The 25,328-nt window shown below is 39.3% G+C and overlaps 1 protein-coding gene across 3 annotated transcripts in view; it reads right to left on the bottom strand.

Annotated features, from left to right (window-relative positions):
- CACNB2 (calcium voltage-gated channel auxiliary subunit beta 2) overlaps nt 1-25,328 on the bottom strand; it is a 345,404-nt gene that overhangs the window by 11,404 nt on the left and 308,672 nt on the right. For all 3 annotated transcript variants that reach the window (XM_090266571.1, XM_090266573.1, XM_090266572.1), the window contains 4 exons: nt 21,465-21,598; nt 17,805-17,885; nt 17,263-17,321; nt 9,436-9,545 (listed from right to left, as the gene is read on the bottom strand). In XM_090266571.1, the coding sequence (XP_090122697.1) occupies nt 9,436-9,545; nt 17,263-17,321; nt 17,805-17,885; nt 21,465-21,598 (384 nt within the window). The remainder of the gene's footprint in view (nt 1-9,435; nt 9,546-17,262; nt 17,322-17,804; nt 17,886-21,464; nt 21,599-25,328) is intronic.

Genomic DNA, 25,328 nt, shown 5'->3' with positions numbered 1-25,328 from the left:
CTGAAAGGGAGAAAGTATTTGCAAATCATGTAACTGATAAGGGTTAATATCCAAAATTTAAAAACTCATACTACTTAACAGCAAAAAACAACCCAATTTAAAAAGTGGGCAGAGGATCTGAATAGACATTTTTTCAAAGAATACATGCAGGTGGCCAACAGATACACGAAAAGATGTTCAAACTCACTAATCATCAGGGAAATGCCCATCAAAAACCATAATGCGTTATCACCTCACACCTGTCAGAATGATTATTATCAAGAAGTCAACAAGTGTTGGCGAGAATGTGGAGAAAAGGCAACCCTTGTGCAAAATTGGTGGGCAAAATATTGGGTTGACCAAAAAGGTTGTATTTTTTTTTTCTGTACAATAAGACACACTTTTCATTTTCAGCAATAACCTATTGATTTGGATATTTTGAGTATGTCAGCTATATCCCAGATGGGATAATGTTGACTGTTCTCAGTTAATGTCTTTTTTTTAATATAATTTGTTTATTTATTTTTAGAGAGAGGGGAAAGGAGAGAGGGAGAGAAACATCACTGTGTGGTTGCCTCTCACTCGTGCTCCCAACTGGGCACCTGACGTGCAACCTAGTCATGTGCCCTGACTGGGAATCGAACCAGCGACACTTGGCTCGCAGGCCGATGCTCAATCCACTGAGCCACAGCAGCCAGGGCTTAATGTCTTGATTTGATCACAATCAATATCGCGGAGCATCATCCAGCGAGAAATCTCCAGCACAAAACTTTGCAAACCACTTTTGACATGTTTGATCAGTCACAGCACCTTTTCCATATACTATATAAATCTTTTTGTGTGTATTTCAGTTGCGTTTTTACCTTTCGTGAAATAATAAATATTATATGCTGAAAAGGTTGCATATTATCTTCCATCTTCAATATTAAAATGGCTACACAAAAATTGACCAATTTTGATTCACCAATCTTGTCCAAGACAAGAAAGAGTGTAAGTTAACTTGTTTAGGAAAAAGTTTCAGTAATCAAACAATACTGTTTAGAAGAGGAGATTGTTACTTTTTTTCTGATATAGCAGCTGTCACAATACAATCTAACAAAATTGTTTCAAATGAAGTTAAGGACAACTAGGAGCTACTAAAGACATTACAGAAGAAAACAAATGAACTTTTTGGCCAACCCAAAAGGTAAAGGATGTCGAAAGCTACAAACTTGGAGTTATAAAATAAAGAAATCCAGGGATGTAAAGTAGAACATAGTGACTATTTAATACTGTGTTGTATATTTGAAAAGTGCTAAGAGAGTAGATCTTAAAAGTTCTCAGCACAAGAAAAAATGTATAACTACATATGGTGATGGAAGGTAACTAGAATTATTGTGACTGTTTATATATATATATATATATATATATATATATATATATATATATATATATAAAATCTCTATCTTGTATACCTGAAACTAATGTTATGTTGATTATATCACAGTAAAAAGAAATTTGATCACAGATTTTCATTATGTACTCAGTTAATAACTATTAACATAGTCACAGAATCCCACACTTGAAAAATAACTTTGACCCTAGCTGGTGTGGCTCAGTGGATTGAGCAACGACTTATAGACCTAAAGGTCGCCAGTTCGATTCCCAGTCAAGGCACATGCCTGGGTTGTGGGCCAGGTTCCTGGTTGGGGGTGTATGAGAGACTACTGATTGATGTTTCTCTCCTTCTCCCTCCTTTCCCCTCAAATAAATAAATAAATAAATAAATAAATATCACTTCATGCGTTCAGAGGTTTGAACAGTTTTTTTTATTGACTATAAATTTAGTATGTGTTTATTGTAGAAAATCTGGATAACTAATAAACATAAAACAAAATCCATTAACTTATGTATTCACAAATTACTTTTATTAATATATATCAATACATTAATATATTTATTGTGTGTATATATGTGTGTGTATATATCTTTCTAGTATTCTTGCATATAAAATATGACACTTTTTAAACTAAGGGGAAAATGAGATATTTTAAAAGATATAAAATTTTTTTTCAGAATCCCAATGCAACATATTACAAATAAACCTTAAGGAAAGATGACTAATAAATTATAAAGAAAATATTTTTAACTTCCAGGTAAAACTGATGACTTTAAAAAATGTATTTCTATCAGGGTTTTTTCTTTGACAGAGTACACCGTGTTCAGAATTTGTTTCAAAAAAGAAAAGTCAGATACTTCTCTGACATTCATTTCTGAAGCTGAAAAGAGGGCATAATGCCAAGCTGGTTCTTTATAGAGTCGTCCTAACTGGTGGAAGAACACACACTCAGCATCTCAAAGATGAGGCAACTGTGTTCATCTATACACACGGAATTAAAACTGTTGCTTATAAAATGGACAATATTTTTGTCAATGCTTTATAACCCTGATATCTAAAAGCAATACTCTGGAACAATTATGTCCAAGAGAAGAAAGAATGTAAGTTAACTTGTTTAGGAAGAAGTTCCCATAATCAATACTGTTTAGAGAGAGGAAGTTATTACTTTCTTTTTTAAAAAAATCCTCACCTGAGGATATGTTTATTGATTTGAGAGAGAGAAATGTCAATGTGAGAAACATCGATGTTAGAAACACTGATCAGTTGCCTCTGTATGTGCCCTGACTGGGGATCAAACCTGCAACCTGGGTATATACCCTGACCCTGAATTGAACCTGCAATCTTTTGCTGTACAGGAGGATGCTCCAACCAATGGAGCGGAGGTTGTTACTTTCATTGTAGCTAGTGTTGGGGACATCTAAGTGGTCAGCTAAAAATTAACAAGGCCTTGTGTTTCTCACAGCAATCCTAAGAGGTACAATCTTAATGTCATTGTTATTTTCGAGTGGGAAATGGACACAAAGACTAAGTCATCTGCTACTTTAAAATCAGTAAGGATAAAAAAGACCTAAGAAAAGAATAAAATAAAAATAAAAAGCAAAATTTGTAAAATGGCAAACAAAAAAAGAAAATGTTAGCATTTAGTAGTACCATGAGTAATCTTAAGGAACAGGATATACACATACGCCTGTACACTGACACACCTGGAGTGTTCAAGTACTGATTTTGCACAAAGTAGCTTCAACATGTTTCCTATTCAGCAGGGTCCACATAACCCACATCACATGTTATTTAACACGTTCTGTTGGCAGAGGAGGGGTTATCCTCTGACCATTCTCTTGCCTGCTTATATATATATATATATGTATATATATATATATATATACTTGAATTACGTATGCTTTAGTGTTACCATAAGAAAAACTAAATCCTCATACTCACAAGTAGTTAATATATAACACATACATTCCCCTTCTCTACAAACTATTAGAAAAAGTGTATGCTGAGTTTCATAGGAATCCAGATGGCCCGTGTGGATCTCTAATCCATTCCCTGGGCTCTGCCCCACGGCTCCCTTCCACGTGGTCCAGGGACCCTTCATTTGACTCCCCGCGTCAGCGGAGTAGAGTGCGAAATCAAGGACAGGTGTGCCCTGTCAGGAAAGTCAGTGGGTTTTGCCAAGCTTTTCCTTTAACCACCCTGGAGCAAAGCGCATGTTGTCAGCTGAGGTCCAACAAGTTGACACCGTCTGTGCCTTCTTGTTCCAGCTCTTGTACTGTAAACAAGTGTCCTTTCTGAGGTCTGTTTAGTACCATGTTTTTTTCATTTTTGTGTTGTGTGTGGGGGATCTCATTGTTTGAAGTGCCCCTGAAGCCCAATGCAGAAGCACTGTCTAGTGCTCCTAAGTGCAGGAAGGCCATGAGGTGCTTTATGGAGAAAAATGCGTGTTAGCTAAGCTTTGTTCAGGCATGAATTCTGGTTCAATGTTAATGAGTCAACAGTATGCATCAAATAAGGTATCTTTAAACAGAAACATGCAGAAAATACATTATATTGATCAGGTGGTGAAAATTTGTGACCGGAGGCTTGCAGGAACCTACCTCTACATTTCTGTTAGAAGCAGTGGCTCAGTATTCACTAACTCAGTGTTCATGGGGGGTCTTCCTATGCCATAAATAATCTGAATATTGAGGATCAACTATATCTAACGCTCACCCTCTCTTTTGAGTTCCAGATCTGTATATACAGTTGTCTGCTGGGTATGTGGATGCTCCATAACACTGCAAATTCAGTGTGTTTGCAAATGTATCCTTCACCTTCCTTATCCCCCTCCCCAGTCCACTCCCTCAAACAAGCTCCTTTTCCTGAATGCCTCATCCTAAACCCCTCACCTTCAGAAGAACACCATCACTCACCCAGTTTCTCAAAGCAAAAAGTTGGAAATTTTCCTGGAGTTTTCTCCTTCATGTTGCACATTCAACGGATTGCCAAATCCTGACTGTAATCTCTGGACTCCTTCCATTCTCCTCATTCCCTCTGCCACCGTCAGAGTTCAGGTCTCTCTTATTCTCTAACACGAAGGATGACAACACCCTCCTAAATGACCTCCCTGCCACAGCCTTGCTCCATCCCCACCCTGCCAATATAGGGATTCTCCTAAGGCACAAGTTTATTATGTACCTGTACTTCTGCACATAGTACACTGCCTCTGAAGCTGCTTCAGCAGTATCCTTATATTTCCTCACTTCATAGCCCTGTTCCATTAACTTCTCCACAAAGCTGTCAGTATCCTTCTAAAATATAAGTAACATCATGTCACTTTGCTGCTTACCTACAGCTTCTTATCGCATCCACATTAAAAGGCCTACAAAGTCCTACATGATAAACATATCAGACGTGCTCCTGTCTCAGGGCCTTTGCACTTACAGTTACCTCTGCCCAGAATATTTTCCTTGCAAGGCTCAGAATCCACAATGTAAGTCGTTCTGCAAAAATGTCAGAGGCCTCCCCTGACTTCCCCATATAAAATCACACCCTCCTCAGCTTACTCTCTTTTGCTTCGCCCACTTCTCCTGGGACTCATCACCCACTGACCGACTATTTATAACTGTCTACATCTACATCTGTTAGCTTTCACCACGTCTTCCAGTGAAACGAGCTCTGTTGAGTTAGGACTTGGTGTCCTTCACTTCTGTGTCCCCAGCCCTTAGTGTAGTGTCTAGCACATGGTTGGTAATCAAATGTTTGTTAAATGGATGAATAAATGACTAAAAGCTACATAGTTTTGTAATGTCTAAGGATAAGCTCCACATTTTTATAGTATCTTTCCCTGCCTATCTCTGGTGTCATTTCCCACCTCTCTCTTTTAAACACCATGCACTCAACCAAAGCAAAGCATCTATGTTTGCCAGAGCCTCTTGTTTAAAGTCCCTTGTCACCTCTTTCCCTTTTTCCTTGGCTAAACCCTATCATGCTTCAAGTCTCAGCTCAGGCTTATCTCCTTGGAAAAGCCTTTCCAGAGGCCCACGCCCGCGTGCAGCATTTGCTCTCTTGGCAGCCAGTTCAATGCAAGACCACTTATCACCCTCTTTCTCCGTGGACTGTTAACTTACTTGTCTTATGCCACACCGAGTTCCCAGGGGAAAGGGGTTTCATCTAATTCATGTTCTTATTCCCAGGCTTCAGATGGATTTCAGTGTCTAGTGTATGCTCAATAAAGTACATGGAGTACATGAGTCATTTAAAAATAATATATAGTTAGTGGTTACAAAGAGCCTTGCAAACTAAACAAATGTTATGTCATTGATTCACAACTGATTAGTCTAAACAAATTACTTGACTTTGTTAATCAGTTGAATCAGTGAAATGAGCATTTTGTAAAATTACTCTATCAACAATGCATAAGGAGAGTTTTAAGGGTCACAGATGATAAAGATAGGAAAAGAAATCACTATAAAAATGTACGATCACACCCCCCCAATATCTTTCCAAAACTAAATTAGTGAAGTTTGGTCAATGAGGGGTTGTTAGGTGAAGAACAAAGCTGAGTTCTAGAAATTATTATGATTATCAGATGAAGTTTATTATTTTTAATAGTTTCTCCACTGTTTAAATACTATACTTCAAAGTAAGCTAAAAACTTCTATGTTAAAAACCAGTCTCTCAAAGGATTTATATATTTAACATATAAATAGAAAAAATAAAAATCTAAGATCTCACACAAGCCTGAGAAAGTATACTGATAAAAACAGAAACCTAACAACCCAGTAAGTTCCACAGGTAACAGGTATTAACCTAAAACTCCTCGCACATGCTGAAGAGATGAAACAACTGCCCCACAGATCCATTAGGTCAGATTAGTATATGTTAATACACAGTACACAGACACAACCCTGTAAGGACAATAGCTAAAAATTTTACACTGTTTTTACAAACAAAATTAAAATATTGATATGTCAATCAGTGAAAACCAGGAATTGACTTCATCCTTTACCAAGCTCAAGACTACACTACACACCTCACTATCATGAATATGATATAATCATTGCTAAAATTCAACTGTTAAGGGATTTGAGGTAATAGCTATCATTTATGGAGGACACATTATGTTTAATCCTTAAAGTAATTCTACAATGAGGTTAATGTTATCTCTTTTGTTTAGATGAGAAACTGGGCCTTAAAGAGGTAACGAACTTGCTCACAGTTAACAGTGATGCAAAACCAAGAATTTTTTGTCTGTTGACACCAAAGCTCACTTCAGTGAAAACAAACCACAACCAAAACATTAATGCTGACAGCCTATAGAATTTTTAACTCCCAACGATCGTAACAAATCCTACCATGCCATGAAATCACTTAAGACCGTAGCACTAGCTACTGGCAACACATGTCTGCTTCTTCTCTGCTCTGTGACACCTGGAATTTAGTTAGACCTTCTCATTGGCAGTCTCAGGGAGAAGTGTTAAAATAGCTGAAGTTCGAACTTCCAGCCAAGATGGAGGCATATACAGACATGCTGCATCTCCCTCCACAACTAAGAAGGAATACAATTACCTCAAAACTAGAGACAACAAGAAGTTCCAGAAAATCAAAGTGCATGGAAGTCCAGCAAACAAACATATAAAGAAGAAATACTCATCCAGACAGATAGGAAGGGCGGAGTTGGGGCAGAGAGAACTCAGTTTGGTGGTGGCAGCAGTGGCAACAGCAGCAGGCTGACGGAAAGCGCAGTTACACATTTTAAAAAGTTAGGAGGGATACCTGGGGAATGTTCCCAGCTCCTCACTAGACTGCGCAGCTCACTGTCCCCAGCACTGGGGAAAAACAAGCCTCATTGCTTTTGACTGTGGAAAACTGGGGGTTTGGATGGATGCAGAAACTGCCGGTCTCTCAGCAGAGTCTACTTGTTTAAAGGGACCCCCACGGACCTAGAACATCCGCAGACCCACCCACTCTGGGAACGACGGCCAGGGCAACAGCTAGAGGGGCGTCAGTCCGATGCGGAAGTGGCGAAGTACCTGGAAAAGGGGCAAGTGCTGGACAAGCGTCATTGTTCCTTCTCAGACCCCTCCCCCGCACCCAGTGCCACAATGTGGTGAAACAGGTTGCCCGTTACTGATGAATCCCTAAGGCTCTGCTCCTTACAACATAGTAGGAGTGACAGCTCTCCCTGGGACATGGAAGCAAACAAACACAGGAGACTTCCAGCCAAGATGGAGGCCTAGACGGACACGCTCTCTTTCCCTCCACAACTAAAAAGGAATACAACTACTGCAAAACCAGAAATAACCAGAAGTTCCAGAAAATAAATGGAAGTTCAACATGTAAAGTTATAAAGAAGTGGTGCTTGTCCGGACAGGTAGGAGGGGTGAAGCCAGGGAGGAGAGTTCAAGCTGTGCTGTCTACGGCAGCAGCAGCGATAGCAGCAGAACAGCTGTAAGCACAGACACCCGTATTTAAGGGGAGGCGAGAAGCGCCTGGGGAGCACCCCTGGCTGCAGACCAGACCTATCAGCTTGTGATTCCAAAGCCGGGGAAGGCAGACCTCCATTGCCTTGGACTGTGAGGCCTGGAGGGGGTGGGGACGGAGGAGGAAGCTCCTGGTCTCTCAGTAGAGAGTGAATGGCAGGAAACCATCTTGGGCCCCCACTCCCGCAGAAAACACCACAATGTGGTGAGATGGGTCGCCCAGCTGTGATGAGTGCACAGGGCTCTGCCCCCTATAGCATAGGAGGTGTGACAGCCCTGCCCAGGAAGCAAAGGTAAACACAAAAAAGTCAGGATGGCACAGATCATGATAGAGATCCCAGTGATGCAGCTGACCAGACAGCAAATATCTAATCTAACGAAGCAGCAGATAGGAAATCTTTCTGAGGCTCAGTTCAGAGCTTTGCTTATAAAAATGCTTACAGACCTAACAGCAGATCTTAAACAAGACGGGGAAGGAATGAAGGCTAGTCCTGCTGAAATGAACAAAAACACATACAAAACTACTGGTGAGGGCAAGAAAACCAGGGATCAAATCAACAAATCGGAACACAGTGAAGGAACAGTCAACCAGTGCAGAAAGAGGAAACGAGAAGTGAGGAAAATGAGGAGAGGCTCAGAAACTTATCAGACAGCTATAAGCGGGCCAACATCCAAATAAAAGAGCTGCCAGAAGGTGAAGAAGAAGAACTAGAAATTGAAAAGGTATGTGAAAAGATAATGAAGCAGAACCTTCCTAACTTGGGGAAGGAAATAGACTTACAGATCCAGGAAGCACAGAGAGTTCCAAAGAAACTGGACCCAGGGAGAACCACACCAAGATGCATTATAATCAAAATGTCAAAAATTAAAGATAAAGAGAGAATTTTAAAAGCAGCAAGAGAGAAGAAGAGAATTACATATAAAGGGGTCCCAACAAGATTCTCAGCTGATTTCTCAAAAGAAACTCTGCAGGCAAGAAGGGACTGGCAAGAAATATTCAAAGTAATGAAAAGCAGAAACCTACAACCACAATTACTCTATCCAACGAAGCTGTCATTCAGAATAGAAAGGCAGAGAAAGTGCTTCCAGGACAAAATAAAACTGAAGGAGTTCATCAGATCCAAACCACTGTTATATGAAATGTTAAAGGGACTTGTTTAGGATAAAGAGGATCAAAACTATGAACATTAAAATGAAAACTGTATCACAACAATCAACAACAGAAGCTAGGGAATTGAAACAAAGGCAGACTAAGTAGGCAACGAGAGTGGAAAAAGAATTATAGGTATGGGGAACATATTGGGGGGAGGTCAGTGGGGAGTGGGAAGGGGGGAAAGGGAGGGAGATGGTACAGGAATTAGGAAGCATAATAGGAGGGAGTAGAGTAGACAGGAAGATGTTGAGAAGAACTATATGCACAACCAATGGACATGGACTAAGCGGGGGGACAACTTCTGGGAGGGGTGTCACTGGGTGGAGGGAAACAAAGAGAAAATAAATTGGGACAACTATAATAGCATAAACAATAAAGCTTATTTAAAAAAATCTCTTCTGAAGACTATTGTCAAAAAAAAAAAATAGCTGAAGTTCATTAGGGGCACACACACTTACCTAAGCTTGACCTTGTGTTGGATCTTTCTATTATTGCGTGCTTACTGGGGTTATTTAACACCGAGCGTTTGGCCAGCGAGATGTCAGCAGTGACCCTTGTGATGGATATCCTGTTGGGAAAAAGCAACAGAAGACAGGTTATTAATTAAATAAAAAGGGACAGAAATACACGCCTCAAATACATCTATATATGAAACATATAGTGACTATATTTTCAAAACAAAAAAACTGTTAGGACACCTGATTGGTCCTTTTATTAAAAAAATCTTGCACTACCTACTTTAGTATTTATTGGTTACTTACAAAGGGTCAGACATGCACTAACCATTATCTCATCATCTGGATTATCTCATTAAATCATCCCAAAAACTCTTAACAGAGAGGTTTATTGTTATACCACTTTTACTGATGAAGAAAATGAGCCACAGGTAGAATCTTTATTTAAATTTACATATTAACTAAAAATGATGAAGCTGGGATTTGAACTCGGCTTCCTTGAGCCCATATGCTCAGCCTCTGTGTTAATGACGCTCCCATAAGTATAGCGTTGTGAAAGGCATGGAAATAGAACAAGACCAACATGGTTTTCCCTCAGAGGGCTAAAAATCTAGTGGCAGAGACGGGAGATAAATAAGAAAATAAAGTAATTAAATAATTAGATGGCTGTTGTGATGAGGACACAGAGGTTGTTGTTGACAGACAATAATTTGTTCAGGTTGGGGGGGTCATTTTGCATACGGTAGAAATGAGAATATCAAACTTTGGAAGCTCGAAGGTGCCAATGACTTAGACTGGAAGCAGCTGAATATACCAGGCAGGTATATTATAGAGTGAAATAGAAGGGTCCCAATACTGTTGGAGAAGGTGGTGAAAGAAGTATTTGAAACAGGAGGTGTGGTTCAAAGTGTTTCAGAGTTAGAGACCTCCCACTCCCTATGCTACATCAAGCCACCAGGTGATCATCTTTTCCCTGTGTGCTCTAAGACCACTGGTTTAGTCTCCACAGGCAACAAAACAGAGTGTCTGTGGCCAGGGGACCCTAGACAGAGCAGAGAATACATATTATTTGCGAAAGAAAGGATTCTAAATGGAAGATTTTTCTCTGGGGAATCTGACCTCCAAAGAGAAAAGAGCCAAAGGCAATGACGGTGGTGATTTTCTACATAGATTGTCCAGTGAGGTTGACAAAGAGAGGGAAAATAGGAGAAGAAAGGTATGACAATCAGAATTATCTATAACAAGAGCCCCCCCGCAATAAATAAATAAATAAATAAATAATAAAAACAACACAGGAAATTAAAAAATAATTGTAGAAGTAAGAGTCTGACTTTTCCAAATTGAAAGGATCCAGCACAAAGGTTAAAAAAAAAATTCATATAAATGTTTACACTGGGGACAAACCAGAATCTCAAAGCTTCCAGAGGAAAAGGCAGGTCCCCTGGAGCAAAAAACCTTAAAAATTCTGAGGGGAAATTATTCCAATCAGAATTCCATTACCATTTTAAGTATCAATTAAATGGAAGGGTTGATTTAAGACATTTTTAAAGATTTTATTAATTATTTTTTAGAGAGAAGGGAAGGGAAAGAGAAAAAGAGGGAGAGAAACATCAATCAATGTACAAGAGATACATCAATCAGTTGCCTCTCACATGCCCCCAACTGAAGACCTGACTCACAACCCAGGCTTGTGTCCTGATCTGAAATCGAACTGGTGACCTTTCAGTTTGTAGGTCAGTGCTCAATCCACTGAGCCACACCAGCCAGGGATAAAGACATTTTTAGACATTTAGGTCTTAAAGTTTTTATGTGCTCTTTCCAGAGAAACTATCAGACGATATCGTGGTAAACCCTGAAAGAGATCAAGGAATGTAGGAAAAAGGGGCTCCAAGCCCAAAGGGAAGGTGACAGCAATCCCAAGGACAATGACAAGGGATGTCCCAGAATGGAAACTGTACACCAAACACAGAGACAAATCATCCAGATGGGAGCAGACCAGGACACTCCCAGAGATGGCAAACGTACAAAGTTGAGAGACTATCTGAATTTACTGTGAGGAGATTTAGACAACTAGAGGAGAACTTGGGGCCAAATTAGTGCCAAATATATAGAAAGTTAAGCAAGTGTAAAAAGTAAAATTATTGATTTCATAGTAACCACAAAGAAGATGCACCTGAAAAAGTAATTATAGTGCATTTGACATGGCCCATTCAAATATTATTTACATGGCTGTAACACATACTAAAAATGGAGCCAGCCATAAATTATGGCATAACTTTTGGGAGGCGGGAGGATGAGATGTGGATGCAGGGCTGTGTGTGAGAGAGAGGAGGACTGGGTGTGAGAGCTACATTCTTCAATGCCTAACACTGAAACTTCAAGTAGCAAATTAAGTATGTTATTTAGAGCCAAGGAGTAAATATCAAAAGATTAGCTAATACAGTTAAAATTGGTTGCCATTTGGATAGCAGTACATTCAGTACAGCATGGAAAGGGATTACTGGATTTTGCAAAAACAATTTATACCATAAAATCGATCCTTGATGAGCTGGGACCAGGACACAGAGTTCTATATCCACCATCACATTCATGATGCTGAATAATTGCCCCCCAATCACTCCTGTGCTACCTCTCTGTGGTAAGTCCTCCCCATACACCAGCCCTGGCAACCACCAAGCTACACGGATACTGTGGGCAGTGTGTTCTAGGCAGAGGGAAGAGTGAGTAGCTGAAGTGTCGGGCATTATACTAGCACAGCAGAGTGGGACCCATGCACTGCTGATGACCAGAATTTGGGTCCTGTGCCTCTAAAGAGCCGTGGACACCCACTGGGAGGCTGCCCAGATGGGCGCCATCTGGGATCACAGGGGTGACAAGACAGGACAAAAGCCACTCAGGAGCATCTCAAGTCTGAGCCCATTCAGCAGAAGGACAGGGTTTTCTGGAACAGCACATCTTCCTCTTTGTCCCACATGCTTTTTCCTTTCCACACGTGGTACTCTCCAGTCAGGCTTCCACTGACCTGCTTACGTGGTAAGCTTTGTACGCTGTGTGAGGACTGGCCAATATCCTATCTCAACTCCTTAAGTATGCTTTGGGAATTGTCATTACTTGAGTTTCCACGAAGAAAAAAGACCTTGAAAATCCTAAGAGCAAAACTGTGGGGACAAATCAGTTTAGAGGAGTGGCTCTCAACACTCCTGGTAGATCAAAATTGCTGAATAAGCTTTTAAAGTTACATTAGGTCCCATCCTAGAGATTTGCTTCCAATTTGTCACCAGTGTAATAAAAGCCGTTGTTTTTTAATTTTGTTTGTAAAACACTAGCTGATTCTAATACACAACCAAGGTGGACAACCACCAGTTTAGAAGAAATTGTCTCACATCTAAGTGATTTTCCCACAAAATAAAGTGACATAACATTTTCCAGGATTACTGATTTTTTTCAATAAGGTCCCTTTGCACAAGATTCAACCTGTACATAGCCCTGTGACAACCCAGTACGAATTCTAGACACTTTAGTGCTAAGAGCTGACATGTTAAAAACACTGGGAGGACAACTGAGTTCGTCACTTTCCTTCTTGTCCCTGATTTCCTTGCTAATTTACCTGTCCTTGTCCCACCAGGTGAATTGGGAAATTGTTTTCTTTACATGACACAGGTGGTTAGTGTCGATCCAATTTTAAATGGGCTACTCTATGGCACACAACAGAAAGGATAATGATTTATCATCTCTTCTCTGACCTGACAACGGAAATGCTATTTAAACAACGAGTTTCATGATTCTGACAATTCTCCAGGGCCCCAGCAAATGCACTTAACTAGGTTTAAGAACAGAAAGGAATTCCTATCTAGAACCTTTTCATCACCAGCACTTCCTTTCATATTTTCTCCCTCTTGGGCTTTAATTTTTTTAAAAAATTTAGTTTATTTAATAAATAATTAAGGAGTAGTTACTTTGTGCTTTTAGAATTAGACATACCTGATGCTTTAGACGACTTTCCACGCTCTATAGCCATCTTGGCTTGCCAAAAGCAAAGGCATTAATGATACAGTTACTCTGAACGTCTTGCCATAGATTTTTTTAAATGTTAAAATTTTGCCCGGCTTTTTGAAATTCTGCCTTTTGGACACTATTACTTCCTTTGAGGATCTTTAATTGGTGATCAGAGGCCTAGAAAATTGAACTCCAGCCCTGAGTCAAGATGAGCCAAAGCTAGTCCATTAAAAAGCCATATGGAAATTACTCCTGTCCAGAAACAAGATTGATACAACATGTAGGTATTTTGTTTATGTGTTTCTTAAATGTAATCAATCTGGATGGCTGATACTTTAGAACACAGCTCCAAGAGACACCTTGTGGCTGGAATCTGTCTTTCAAATTCAAAACATACTCAGGTTGGAACGGAAGTGGTAGGTCAGGAAATTCCATCTCATTTCCCCATCTGCAGCATTTGGGAAAGGGCAGCAGGTTAACTCAGTCATGGAGAGCAGAGTGCCCAGTCTAGCAGAATTTTCTGGGTGTGCACACTCGTGTGGACAATTCTAAATTGTGATAAATGACAGAGCCAAGAATAAAGAAGTGACAGCTAAATGGGCCCAATTAGAAGCATGCCTTTTATACTTGGCCAGAACCTGAAAGCTTGGACCAAGCCAAAGGCCCAAGGACCAAGCTGTATTTTCTGGCACAAAATAAAATATATTTAATCAAGCAATGGAAAACAAAAACATCTAATTAGGAGCATTTGGTTAGGTAGCCTTTGATCATAAAGTCTTTTTATACCTTGAATTCTGTTTCTTTTCTTTTTCTTGATTACTAAAAATATTTGTATTCCTATAAAAAGTTTCTCTCTGTCTTTGCCTCTCCTGCCAAAAGTCAGTGTAAAGAAGAAATGGCTGTAGGAGCAAGTGTGGGCAAGGGAGAAAGTACTATATTAAGAAATCTCGAAGATTTCTTAATAAAAGAAGCCTACAGATACCATCTATTGTATCTGCATTGTTAGGACAGGGGGAGAAAAGGAATGTGGAGAAGAAAGGCAGCACATTTGTCTTGTTAAAAACACGAAAATATTCCCCAGCCCTGTATATTCCCATGACCCCTATAATCTACACTTAGTTTAAAAATTGACATTTCCATTTTAGACTATCATGTTTTTGATGCTTCAGAGGTTGGCTTAACCTTCACCATGGTGCCCACTGGTTATTTGATTCAAGGCCACCTTCTAACAGGCTGTAAGTAAGCTCCCTGAAGCCAAGGTCCTTGTCTACTTTTGCTCCTCTTAATGCCTCGGCACATAGGATATGCTCAATAAATATTTACAAAAGCAAGTTGAAGGGAGAAAAGGAAAAGGACTAAGTCTAAGTTGATTAACATGACACACTAGACATGGCCCCGCCTTTATTACAGGCACTCTCTGCCTAGACTTGACTTGAAGACCTCTGGGTGGTTTGCCCCACATATGATGCTGTGTCTCACCTTAATGTTGTCACACACTTTACACCCTCTGGTGGATGTGCCCCCTCTCTTCCTAATTCACTTGGTGGTGAACTCACAGGTTCCATTTAAAAACCTTTCCTGGATGCTGACATTCCTGAATCAGAGTTAATCCTCCCTCTGTTTGTGCTACCTGTACCTTGGACACATGTCCTCTGAGCTGCCCTTTCATTTACTTTCTATTTTACTGCTTGTGGCTTCAATTTACGGTTTACTCATGAGCTCCTTATAGGCCAAGACGTGAGTGGCTTCCATATTTCTGCCTTTCCTCAGCAGAGAATACACAAGAGACATTCAATCAACATTCATCCATTTGTTGTTCATAGTGAGCACAGTTCTGTGTTGTGAACAACAGTTCACAAAACAGATTCTAAAAATACCCTGACCTAATGGGAATGTGACAACAAACCAAATTAATAAATAGAATACATAAAAGAATTATAGGAGAAAAGTCAGGGAAGGATGAGAACACATGTATGTGTGTGTATGTATGCAAGTGTGCACACACAGTAAGGCTATCTGAGGGAAAAGTATTCCCAGTACAGGGAACTGTAAATTCAAAGGCCTCAAGATAGGTAGTGTCTGGCTGTCTGGAAATCATGGGATAACAAGGAAGTGGGTACGGCAGGACCAGAAGGAGTAAGGGGAAGAGTAGTAAGAGGTAAAGTGAAAGAGGGGAGTGGGTACGCGGAAGGTCAGACCATGGGGGCTCTTTTAGGCCACCATAAGAACTTTGGTGTTCGTGCTGAGTGCAAAGAGAAGACATTAGATAGATCTGAACAAAGGGGTGGTAAGATTCAACTCACAGCTGAACAGGGTTGTTGAGGCTGCTGAATTGAGAGCAGACTTGAAGGGAGCAGGGATGAAGCAAGGACACAAGTTAGGAAGCTATTTATTGCAATAATCCAGGCAGAGGAGATGATATGTCTCAGACCAAAAGCAGAGGATGTGTAAAAAGAGTTTAGATTCTTGATATATTTTGAAGACACAGATAACAGCATTTGGGTGTGAGAGGGAAGAGAAAAAGAACAGTCAAGAATAATTCAATGATCTGTACCTGAAAGGTCTAGGCACTGACAGATGAAGAAACTTATTAGAGAAATGGAAGACAATGAGAGGAACACATTTGGCGGTAAGTTGGGAGTTAAGATTGCAAAGTCCATTAGATATCTTAGTGGTGATGTTGGAATAGGCAGTTGGAGATATGGGTCTGAAATTAAGAGGAGAGACTGATGAAGGAATGCTATTTAAAAGTCTGACATTGAATGAAATCAACAAAGGAGTGTAAACAGAAGAGCGAGACAACCACGGGACTTAGCCTGGAGTTCCCAAGATGCCTAGTTGATGAGGAAGAACCGGCAAAGGGGACAAAGAAGTAGCTAGTGAGACAGAAGAAAAACCAGGGAAGTGTGGTTCCAGAAACCAAACAAGGTATTGAAAAGAGGATGGAGTGGTCCACCACGTCAGTTAAGAGGACTGCAGATTCAGCTTGGATCCGGCCATATGAGTGAGGACCACTGACATGACTAGTTTGGGGTGACTGATGGAACACATAACTGGAGTAAGCTTCAGTTATTAGAAGAAAGCATGTATACACAACTTGTTCAAGGAGTTTAGCTATAAAGAAAAGGAGAAAAATGGGACAGCTACAGGGGAAGTGAGGTCAACTTTTTTATGGAAGGAAGAAATAACTGTGTCTTGAATGCTTAGGGTGTTTCCATTAGATTGAGAACTAGCGATGAGGAGAGAGGAAAGGGTTGTTGTGGCTGTGTTGGGTGCGGGTGGAGGATGGGGTCTAGCACCCAAGTGTATGGGTTGGTTATTGCTAAGAGTAACAAGAGAAAAGCAGAGCATGCAAACATGTGAGTAGGTCTAGGTGTGGTGGTGGGAACTCTCAGAAGTTCTCCTCTGTTTGTCTCTATTTTCTCAATGAAGCAGGAAGCAAATTCATGGGGGAGAGCAAGATGAGCAGGGGATATTAGAGGTCTAGGGAGAGAGGAGCTGGTATGAAAGTCTTAGAAGAGTAGAAGATAAATGGAAGAGGGATATTTAGTATGATTTCTGGGCAGCAATGCGGGTGATTGACCATGAATTTGGGTTGAGACTAGTCAGCAGGGATTTGGCCAAGTTCAGTTTATGAATGCAGGTGCAGGAACAGTGAGATGGGTTATCCAGGCTTGAGGATGTGCCAACAAATACTTATGGAAAAAAAAATTGAACTGGATTTCCTGTCATCCCACAGACTTCAGTTTTCTCTGAGGATCACATGCTTGTCCCACCCAGGTTTTGTCGTCTTCAAGACAAAATCCACAATACACAGGATTCTGAAATACTCACCGCCCTTCAAATCTGTGTTTTAGAAAATCAAACAATGCTTTTTGCATCATATCTGTGACCTGAAATTGAGCAAGAAATAAATTAAGATACAATAAAAATATTACTATTATGATAAAACTATTTTACTCCTCTTAAGAATGCCTGAAAACTTGAACTTCCCATTTGGAAAAAAGCAGCTTGTGAGTCCACCGCATTTTTTTCTGTTGTAAGTTCTAATACAATGACAATTAAAAAGTCGAAGTTCCCTGAGTTTATTCTGATGCTTTAATGACAATGCATTGCATCACAAGTGGTCTCAGTCACACTCCATCTGATACTATTTCCCTGGACTGAGTAGACTATAGCTAGCAGAAATCTTCAGAGCAAAGAAGAAAATAAAACAGAACAACACAAAAAGCAATGTAGACCACAGCTTGAAAAATAACACGCTTCGCTGGTACGAGCCCTTTAAGCTCTAAATCCAAGAGTCAGGAGAGGGAGGTTGAGTCACAAAGCAGGTCAGCATGCAAAGGTCAAGTGTGCCCCAGAGGGCAGCTACTTACTTCGTACCCTTTCAGAGAAGGGCCCACCAAGACCACGGGTCTCATGGAAGGTACCACATCATAGGGGGGTGTGTGCTCTGTCTGGGGAGAGAGGAGATGACTTCAGACAGTTTGCAGGCAGTGGGAACTTAAGTACTTTGCGTAAAAACTGTTTTTTCTGAACCTGGTAATATGAGGCACTGGCTTTCCAGACATTTTTTTTTTTTTTTTAACTTGCCTCTTTTCTAAATAAACCCAATCAAAGACTAATGGGTTGGTTTTCCTAAAGTTTTCAAGCTATTAAGTGGTCTACGGGTTTTTTTTTTCTCTCCTTCCTTAAGAAATGCTACTAATGATTAGTTCCTAAAGCAGAAGGTGCTGCTTTTGGATGAAAACTAGTTGGCAGAACAGACAGAAACATGCCTCATGCAGAATAGGTGCGTTAGACTTGACTGAAGTTAAGACTGCTTTTCAGATGCATTGGAATTTTCTGAAGAGCCACATTTTCAGACCTAACATGGTTAAGTACGAAGAAAAGAAAGGTCTCATTACCTTTGCGTCTTACATGTCTGTCTTACCTGGATAAAACCTAGTTTCAAAACACTGTAATTCTCATTACCAAACACTTGAAAAGTCTTACTTTCCCGTGAGAGTTTAAAATAGCAGGCATGCTTGTTTCAGTAAACAGTAATCAGGATTACTATCTACAGCTTAGCGATTAATATTTTTGGATTGTTGGTTTCTATGTCTTGAAACTTAAAAAGCAAGGTTTATGTGTCTTAGAGGAAAAGAAGATAATGTGTGATAATCAAGCCTATTTTAATGGCTTCAAAAGGTTATTAAGTTGCATCTCTATAAAGCTTCTCGAGTGTGTAGTGGTGTTTCTGTTATATAACTAACTCATGGCTTCCCCCAATAATTTTTCTTTCTTTTGAAAGAGAAGGGGAAGGAACTAAATTTGGTAGGAATTTCTAAAAATTCCCAAGCTTTTGAGGTTAACTGCTTCAAATAATCAAAATAAAAATTTTCTAAAATATTAAGTAACTGCTAATTTGTATGATTATATTAAAATTGCTATTTTGGTAGCAAAAAATATTATGCTGATCTCTAAAATTACATTTTTTAATGCAGAAGAGAGAGATGGCCTTAGCACTGAGGTAAATAAATCATCATTACATGAATTTTTTTGCACTAAAAGCACCTGAAAAAATATTTTAAGAATTTCTTTTCATAACATAGACCAACAGAAAAATATTCTTTAAACTATTTTGATAAGCATTTGATAACATGATGTACAAATATGAATATAATTTTTGCATCAGCCTGTTGCTCCAGAACATTTTATTATTGCTTAAAATTTCTCATTACACACTTTCTGAATTCAATTAAATTTAACTTGCTAAAGGGGAGAATTAAAAAGCATTTCAAATTCTAGAACTTCTGCCTGAGTGCTCAGTCATAGTCATAGACAAATATCAGAGGGGAGAAAGTATTACTGTGATTGTGCTGTCAAATTTTATTGCTTAAAATTTTACCTAGTATCCACAATTAATGTAAAAAGCCACAATAAAGGTAGAATACATTTTTAGACAGGAAAAAAAAAAAAGAAACCAAGACAAACATAATACAGTGACAGCACAAATGCCACATAAGCACCACTCTAAAAGCAACCTAAAACACAGAGAACAATGTTACACTAAATCTCAGACTTTCTTTCTGTTTTGTTTTTGAACTCTACACTGAAGTTGACCACATAATCAATAACATAAGAAGAATGAATACCAGTGCCGAAGGCATCATAAGCATATTTATTAAATTATTAGTTATACCACCTGGGATTATACTGAAAATGTTTAGAAGCCAAGACTTTATAACTATGATATATAAGAATACCTTTCCCATCATTGTAATTAGGAAAATAAATTGCATGCATTTTAGTAATGGCTACCAAGAAATTTTATTTTAAGTCTTTAAGTATTAAGTAGCCCAGTATTTGATAGGTCTTTGGTTCCTGCTGGTAATCAGTCAGCTTAATCAATAGGGTAGCTACAGAAATTACCTTATTTGATGGAATATTGGTACTTAGTGCCCTATTAATAATGACACCATTATTCTTATCTACCCTTTTCTGCTAACCTTATGCTGTTTGAGTTCTTCAGTGGAAAAATTGTGCTAAGTATTTTTAAAGGTTTGGAATTTAAGAGTAAGAAAACTTCAAAAAAATCTCATTTTGACTAACATGGTTTTAGTTCATGCTACTGCCCAGTAAAGCCCAGAGCAGCTCAGTTAGCAACATTGACTTTCTAGGCTTTCACACCCATAATCACTTGGCTGTTAGTTTTTGCTGTGATAAGAAGACGGGACAAGAGAGATGGGCTAGGGTTCCTGTTTTAACACAAATAACCCAGCTGTTTAATTTTTTGCCTGGGGTGCTGAGGTCTTCCATTATTAAAGTAACCATAATAAATTTATTTAAAACACAGCAACTTCACAGTTCTGTATCTGACATCTCATTGATGACTTTAATGTTCCTCCACAGAGCAAAATACTTGGGTGTGGAGAAGAGTTTAGGATGTGCAGAGCTTAGAGCAGAGTGGGCTTTACTCTGCATCTGTTGCCATGATACACTCACTGCTGGGCAGGACTTGGTGATGAGGAAGTATGACTATAAACACAGCAGAGTAGGCTGTGCAAAGTGGTGTGTAAACGAAGGGAAGGAATGGGCATTGGTGGGGAGACATCCTTAAAAAATAATGCTTCGAAACTACAAAATGTGCTGAAAGGAACTAGACTTTGGAGTAAAGAGAGCTCAGGACTACCTAGTTTTCAGTCAGGTGACGAGGAGCATCACTGTGTAGCATCTTGGTTGGCCCGTGGCAAAGGCTGTGCACACGGCCACCGCCCCATTGTCCAACAGGTGAGATGCTGAAATCTGACCGATGGAGGAGGCAAGAACATTGGGAGAGTATTTATATATGACAATAGGAAAAACTCACAGTAAACCGCCAAAACAAGCCTGCAGTTTTCCACTGGTCTTGTTCATCTGCAGATTTTGCACCTAATGGATTAGAAGTTTAAATACTGACTAAATTAAGACTTGAATAATTTTTTTTCGTACAAGCTATGTATCTGGATATCATAAATCAGAATCTAATAATGGTCTTAATATGCTTGATTATAAGTTAACTTTCCAGAAAAAAAGAAAGAGACAAAGACAGACAGAATAAGCATGCACAATAGAGGTGCATTATATGGCGTTGCCAGTGTTTGACACCCTTGAAGGTTTAAACAAGTTCCCTTGGTGGTAGATATTATTCCATCAAAAAGGATAAGTACTGTAATAGTGCTTTCACAGGTCACTCGCTGAATTTAGTTGGTTTTCAATGCATGGACTCAATAGGTTGTTTGGTAGGTTCTTTTCTGAGGACAGAAATGACTGTATCTCATAGAACTGTGGGATTGAATGCTAATGATGCCAGTGGCAGGATCAACACAGCTTATGTCAATGTAGACTTACCGATTTCTGCTTCTGCTTAGCTACAGCAGCATGGAAAGGAAACAAAGAATAACAAAGCATGCATGTTATTGGCTTGTCAAGGACGCAGACAGTCAACAGGACCAGAAATGTGACGCAGTGCAGTTGAGCAGGTGGACAGATGGGAGCTTGGAAGTTAATGTTACCTTCTTAAAGAAGGGCATTCTTTTCTCTTTGGAGTGGGGTGACGTTACACTGTTTGCACTGGGTTTAGGGGAGCGGTGGTTTGCTGGAATATCATTTTCTTCTGCCTCTAAGCCAGTGGCATCTATGTCTATAGCTATATACAGACAAACAATTCAAAAATCATCAGGTGGACAGGAGAGGAAAAAGAGGTTACAAAAAAATAAAATGAAAGAAAATAAAATTAATCTTCATAAAAGATCTATCATGAGTGTTCAGCACAGTAAACAAAGTAAAATTTAAAGGTAAAACATGTTAAGGATACAATGTAATTAAACCTAATAAAACTGAAAGTCCCCTTATGATATCTGTTTGCTTGACAGATTTTATACTAGATCTCAAAAAATACTTTTAGAGGAACATTTTTAATCTGTAGTTTCAAACATAATATTGATATTTTCCATATCAATGTATGCAAATATGGTACAGAACATTTCATGTCACTCCTTACAATATCTTAAACCAGCTTTTAGGTAATAAGCAACTCCAATGTGCCTCAGATTTCATAGTTTCCTTGTTTTTTTGTGAAAACTGGGCAATGTGAAAAGGTTCACTCAAAATGCCACAGGACTTTAAAGGAAAGAGAGAATAGAATATCCTAAATTCAGACCACACAAATAAGTCATACACAAGGGAAATGATTCAGGGAGGGTTCCAGAAGGGGAAGGATTAAAATGATTTCCAGATGAGATGTGCAACCTGATTAAAGGGCAGGACTGATTGAAGACTAATAGAAAAACAATGAATCCAATGACATGAGTCTAATAAAGGTGACCTAAGGAGACTTCCAAGGATTTCAGTAAAGCCACTGGATTAATACAAGAGGCTGGGGGAAGGGCACACGACCTAAGAGAATATGCCACTGGTCTCCTGATCTGCAGAATGAGAGATGTAGCTTTGTGGTTCAATGGGCTTTCCCTTTTAAAGATCTTTTCACCCTGAAAATATTTCACTTCAAAATTAAGTGTTACATTAAAAAATAAAAAAAATAAATAAAGGCCCATTTTGAAGTTTATAAAATGCTTCCATGTGCAATTACTAGAGAATTTTATCAACTGTTAGAGTCAGAGCTGGAAAACATCTTAAAGATAATCTTTGACTCTCTTACTTTTAAGTTTTAAAAGATAAAGTCTTAAAGAGTTTAAGGGACGTGTTCTCGGCAAACACTCAGCAGAGCCAGGACTCAGAACTTGGTTCTCCTGCCTCTGGGAGTCCCTTCCACTCGCCACACTGGGGCCACTTCAGGCAAGGTCTCTTCTCCAAGCCAGCGTGCTCTTCAGTTCCCTTTGCTCCCCAGTGAGGTTGGGTCCCCAGTGTCAGGGTGCAGAGAGCATCACAGATCTGAGCTCCCTAGAAAATTATTCTATGGTTGAGCTGAGGTCAAGTAGAAGAAAAGAAGAAAATCTACTTGCCCCAGGAGAGCATCATAGCATCATATTACACATGATACCTCTCTAACAGAAACCACAGCACATTCAGCTTTAAGGAACAAATGACGCCCCTGGAATAAACAGGCAGCTCAGTGCTGCGAAGCCACTACCCCTCCCTGTGATCCACCAGCTGCATCAGCGCTCAGGACAGCTGCTGCTAACCTTTGCAAATGACAAGAGATCATCTGACAGGCGTCACATTATATTTCAACTCTGCAGTTATTAGACATTAGATGACTCAGCCTTTTGAAAACTAGGACCTTTTGTTTAATTGTTCCTTTTCATTTGATTAGGTCAGAAGCCCATGATGACGTGTAAAACCAGGCATTGTTTGCACAATATTGCCAATATCAGCTATTGTTGGCATAAAGGAGAGGTATGATTTTCCCACTGATGAAGGTAATAGTGGACTGAGTTAATTCCAGGAATTTAGTTAGACTTACCTAGTAAATACGTCTTTTTCTTTGCCATGTAGGCATATTGATGGACAAGATGGTTCAGCCCATAGCGTGCAATGGAAACATTATAAAAGGTGCCCAGGATTTGGAATCGATGCTGACTTTTATAGCACCCTGTAATGTTTATCATTGAATCCCATCGTAGTAAGCAGGTCATTAGTGTCTTCCTGGATATGACACAGTATCAGGGTCACTTTTTCACTATTCCTATACTATGTCTTAACCCACATCAGACAAGTTTCCCTCCTGGTGGTAAATTCCTGTATAGGTTTATCTTTCTCATCTTTTATTGGGCTTATAAAGCCACTTTCTAGGGACAATACCCCCTGAGAGCCTTTTTGAAATTGAGACCTACTTGCACATCACAGTTGACAGAACCTTGGGATAGCAAAGTTCTTGAACTGGATTTTGATTTATCCATTGATTCTGACATGCTGTGATCAGATGGATTTTTTATCTTTTAAAGAAAGTAGAAATGTATAAAAAATTTAGCTGTGACATTGCCCAATTGTTTGTCTACACACACACATAGCCTGAGTCAGGTTTGAAATTTACCTGTATTTGGTCACCAGGGCTCAAAACCCCACGTTGACAACATTCCAACTTATCAGTTCTGACTTTTGGTTAACTTAAAACTAAAGACATATGGGTTCATTCTGAAACACAGATAATTCCAAAACATTTGGTCACTTTCAAAACACATTAAAGAAACACACTAAAGAGTTAGGAAGCATGTTCAATTCTCTTCATAGTTCTATACACACTATTCGACTCAATGGTTCTCATGCTGAGAAGTGTGGCCCCTTTTTAATTTCATACCTTGGCAAACATTGGTATTTACTTGGGAAAAAATGCTTCCATAAATTTGAAATTAGTTTCTTCTATTCTTTCTCACTAGGATGCTTTTTTTTTCTTTTTTTGATAGTCTTGGGGACATTTTATGAGATTTAAATATTAGTTTAATCTTAGACACTTGGGTCAACTAAGTGGCACACAGGAGTAATGCATTCGTGTAGGTGTGGGTATGCATTGTACAACTGGCTACTATCCCGTTGCCCAGATGTGAAGTGGAAATATTTCCTTTTCCAAATTCTTGAGAATTTCCAAATGTATTTAGTATAGGTAGATGTTTATATTCTTTTGTCCAGCCATGGATGAGGAGAATTGTCGGTAGGGCTTCTGGGAAACAAAGATGAATATTGTGATTGCAGACTAATCTGCATTTGATAGATTAGGCAGCTTTCTCTTGAAGTGGGTGGGGGATCCTCTCTGTAGAATTTTCTGAAGTTTTCCTTTAGATAAGTTGGGCTATTAATACAAAATGATGTCAGGATTCTGACATGTCTATGATACATTTTGTAGTTGGTTAATATCTCCAATCCACTCAGAAACAAGCATTTTCTATTCCTGGTATTCAGAAAAGTTATTCCAGAGTCCTGTATCAGTATAAAACTTGGGTGAAGGTTTAAATCACTTTTATTTTATTATATTAAACTCTTAATTGAACTTTATTTTAGTAATGACACACATCTGGCTACAAAAATGAAATGTGATTTTACAAATACAGACTTACCCTTCAAAGTGCACCTACTCTCATTATACTGCCAAAAGGACAAGAAGGCTGCAGCATGGTTAGAGGGAGAGGAGGAGCCTCCCTGGCCTGCACAGGTGGGGCTGCCAGCTGCGGAAAGAGCTGCTGCTTTCACAATGTAGCTTTTTCCCAGCTCAGCTCTCTAGCCTCTGGAGTCTCCTGACAGCCTTTAACATGTACAGGAAGAGTATAAGTTTTCTCCTGTAATCCCTACAACCTAACACTTCTGACAAGAAACTCAGATAAGCCTCCTTTCTCCTGTGCCTCACATAATACCTAAAAAAAGCTTCATGTTTTCCTTTCAAACAAACAGTTTTCCTTAATTTTGAGCAACTTAGAATTGCTCTA

The sequence above is a fragment of the Furipterus horrens genome, unplaced genomic scaffold (genome assembly GCF_987537825.1).
Source record: "Furipterus horrens unplaced genomic scaffold, mFurHor1.1.pri manual_scaffold_2, whole genome shotgun sequence".
Taxonomy (NCBI): Eukaryota; Metazoa; Chordata; class Mammalia; order Chiroptera; family Furipteridae; genus Furipterus; species Furipterus horrens.
The sequence above is the reverse complement of the archived record's forward strand: the minus strand, read 5'-3'. Positions and strand labels throughout refer to the sequence as shown.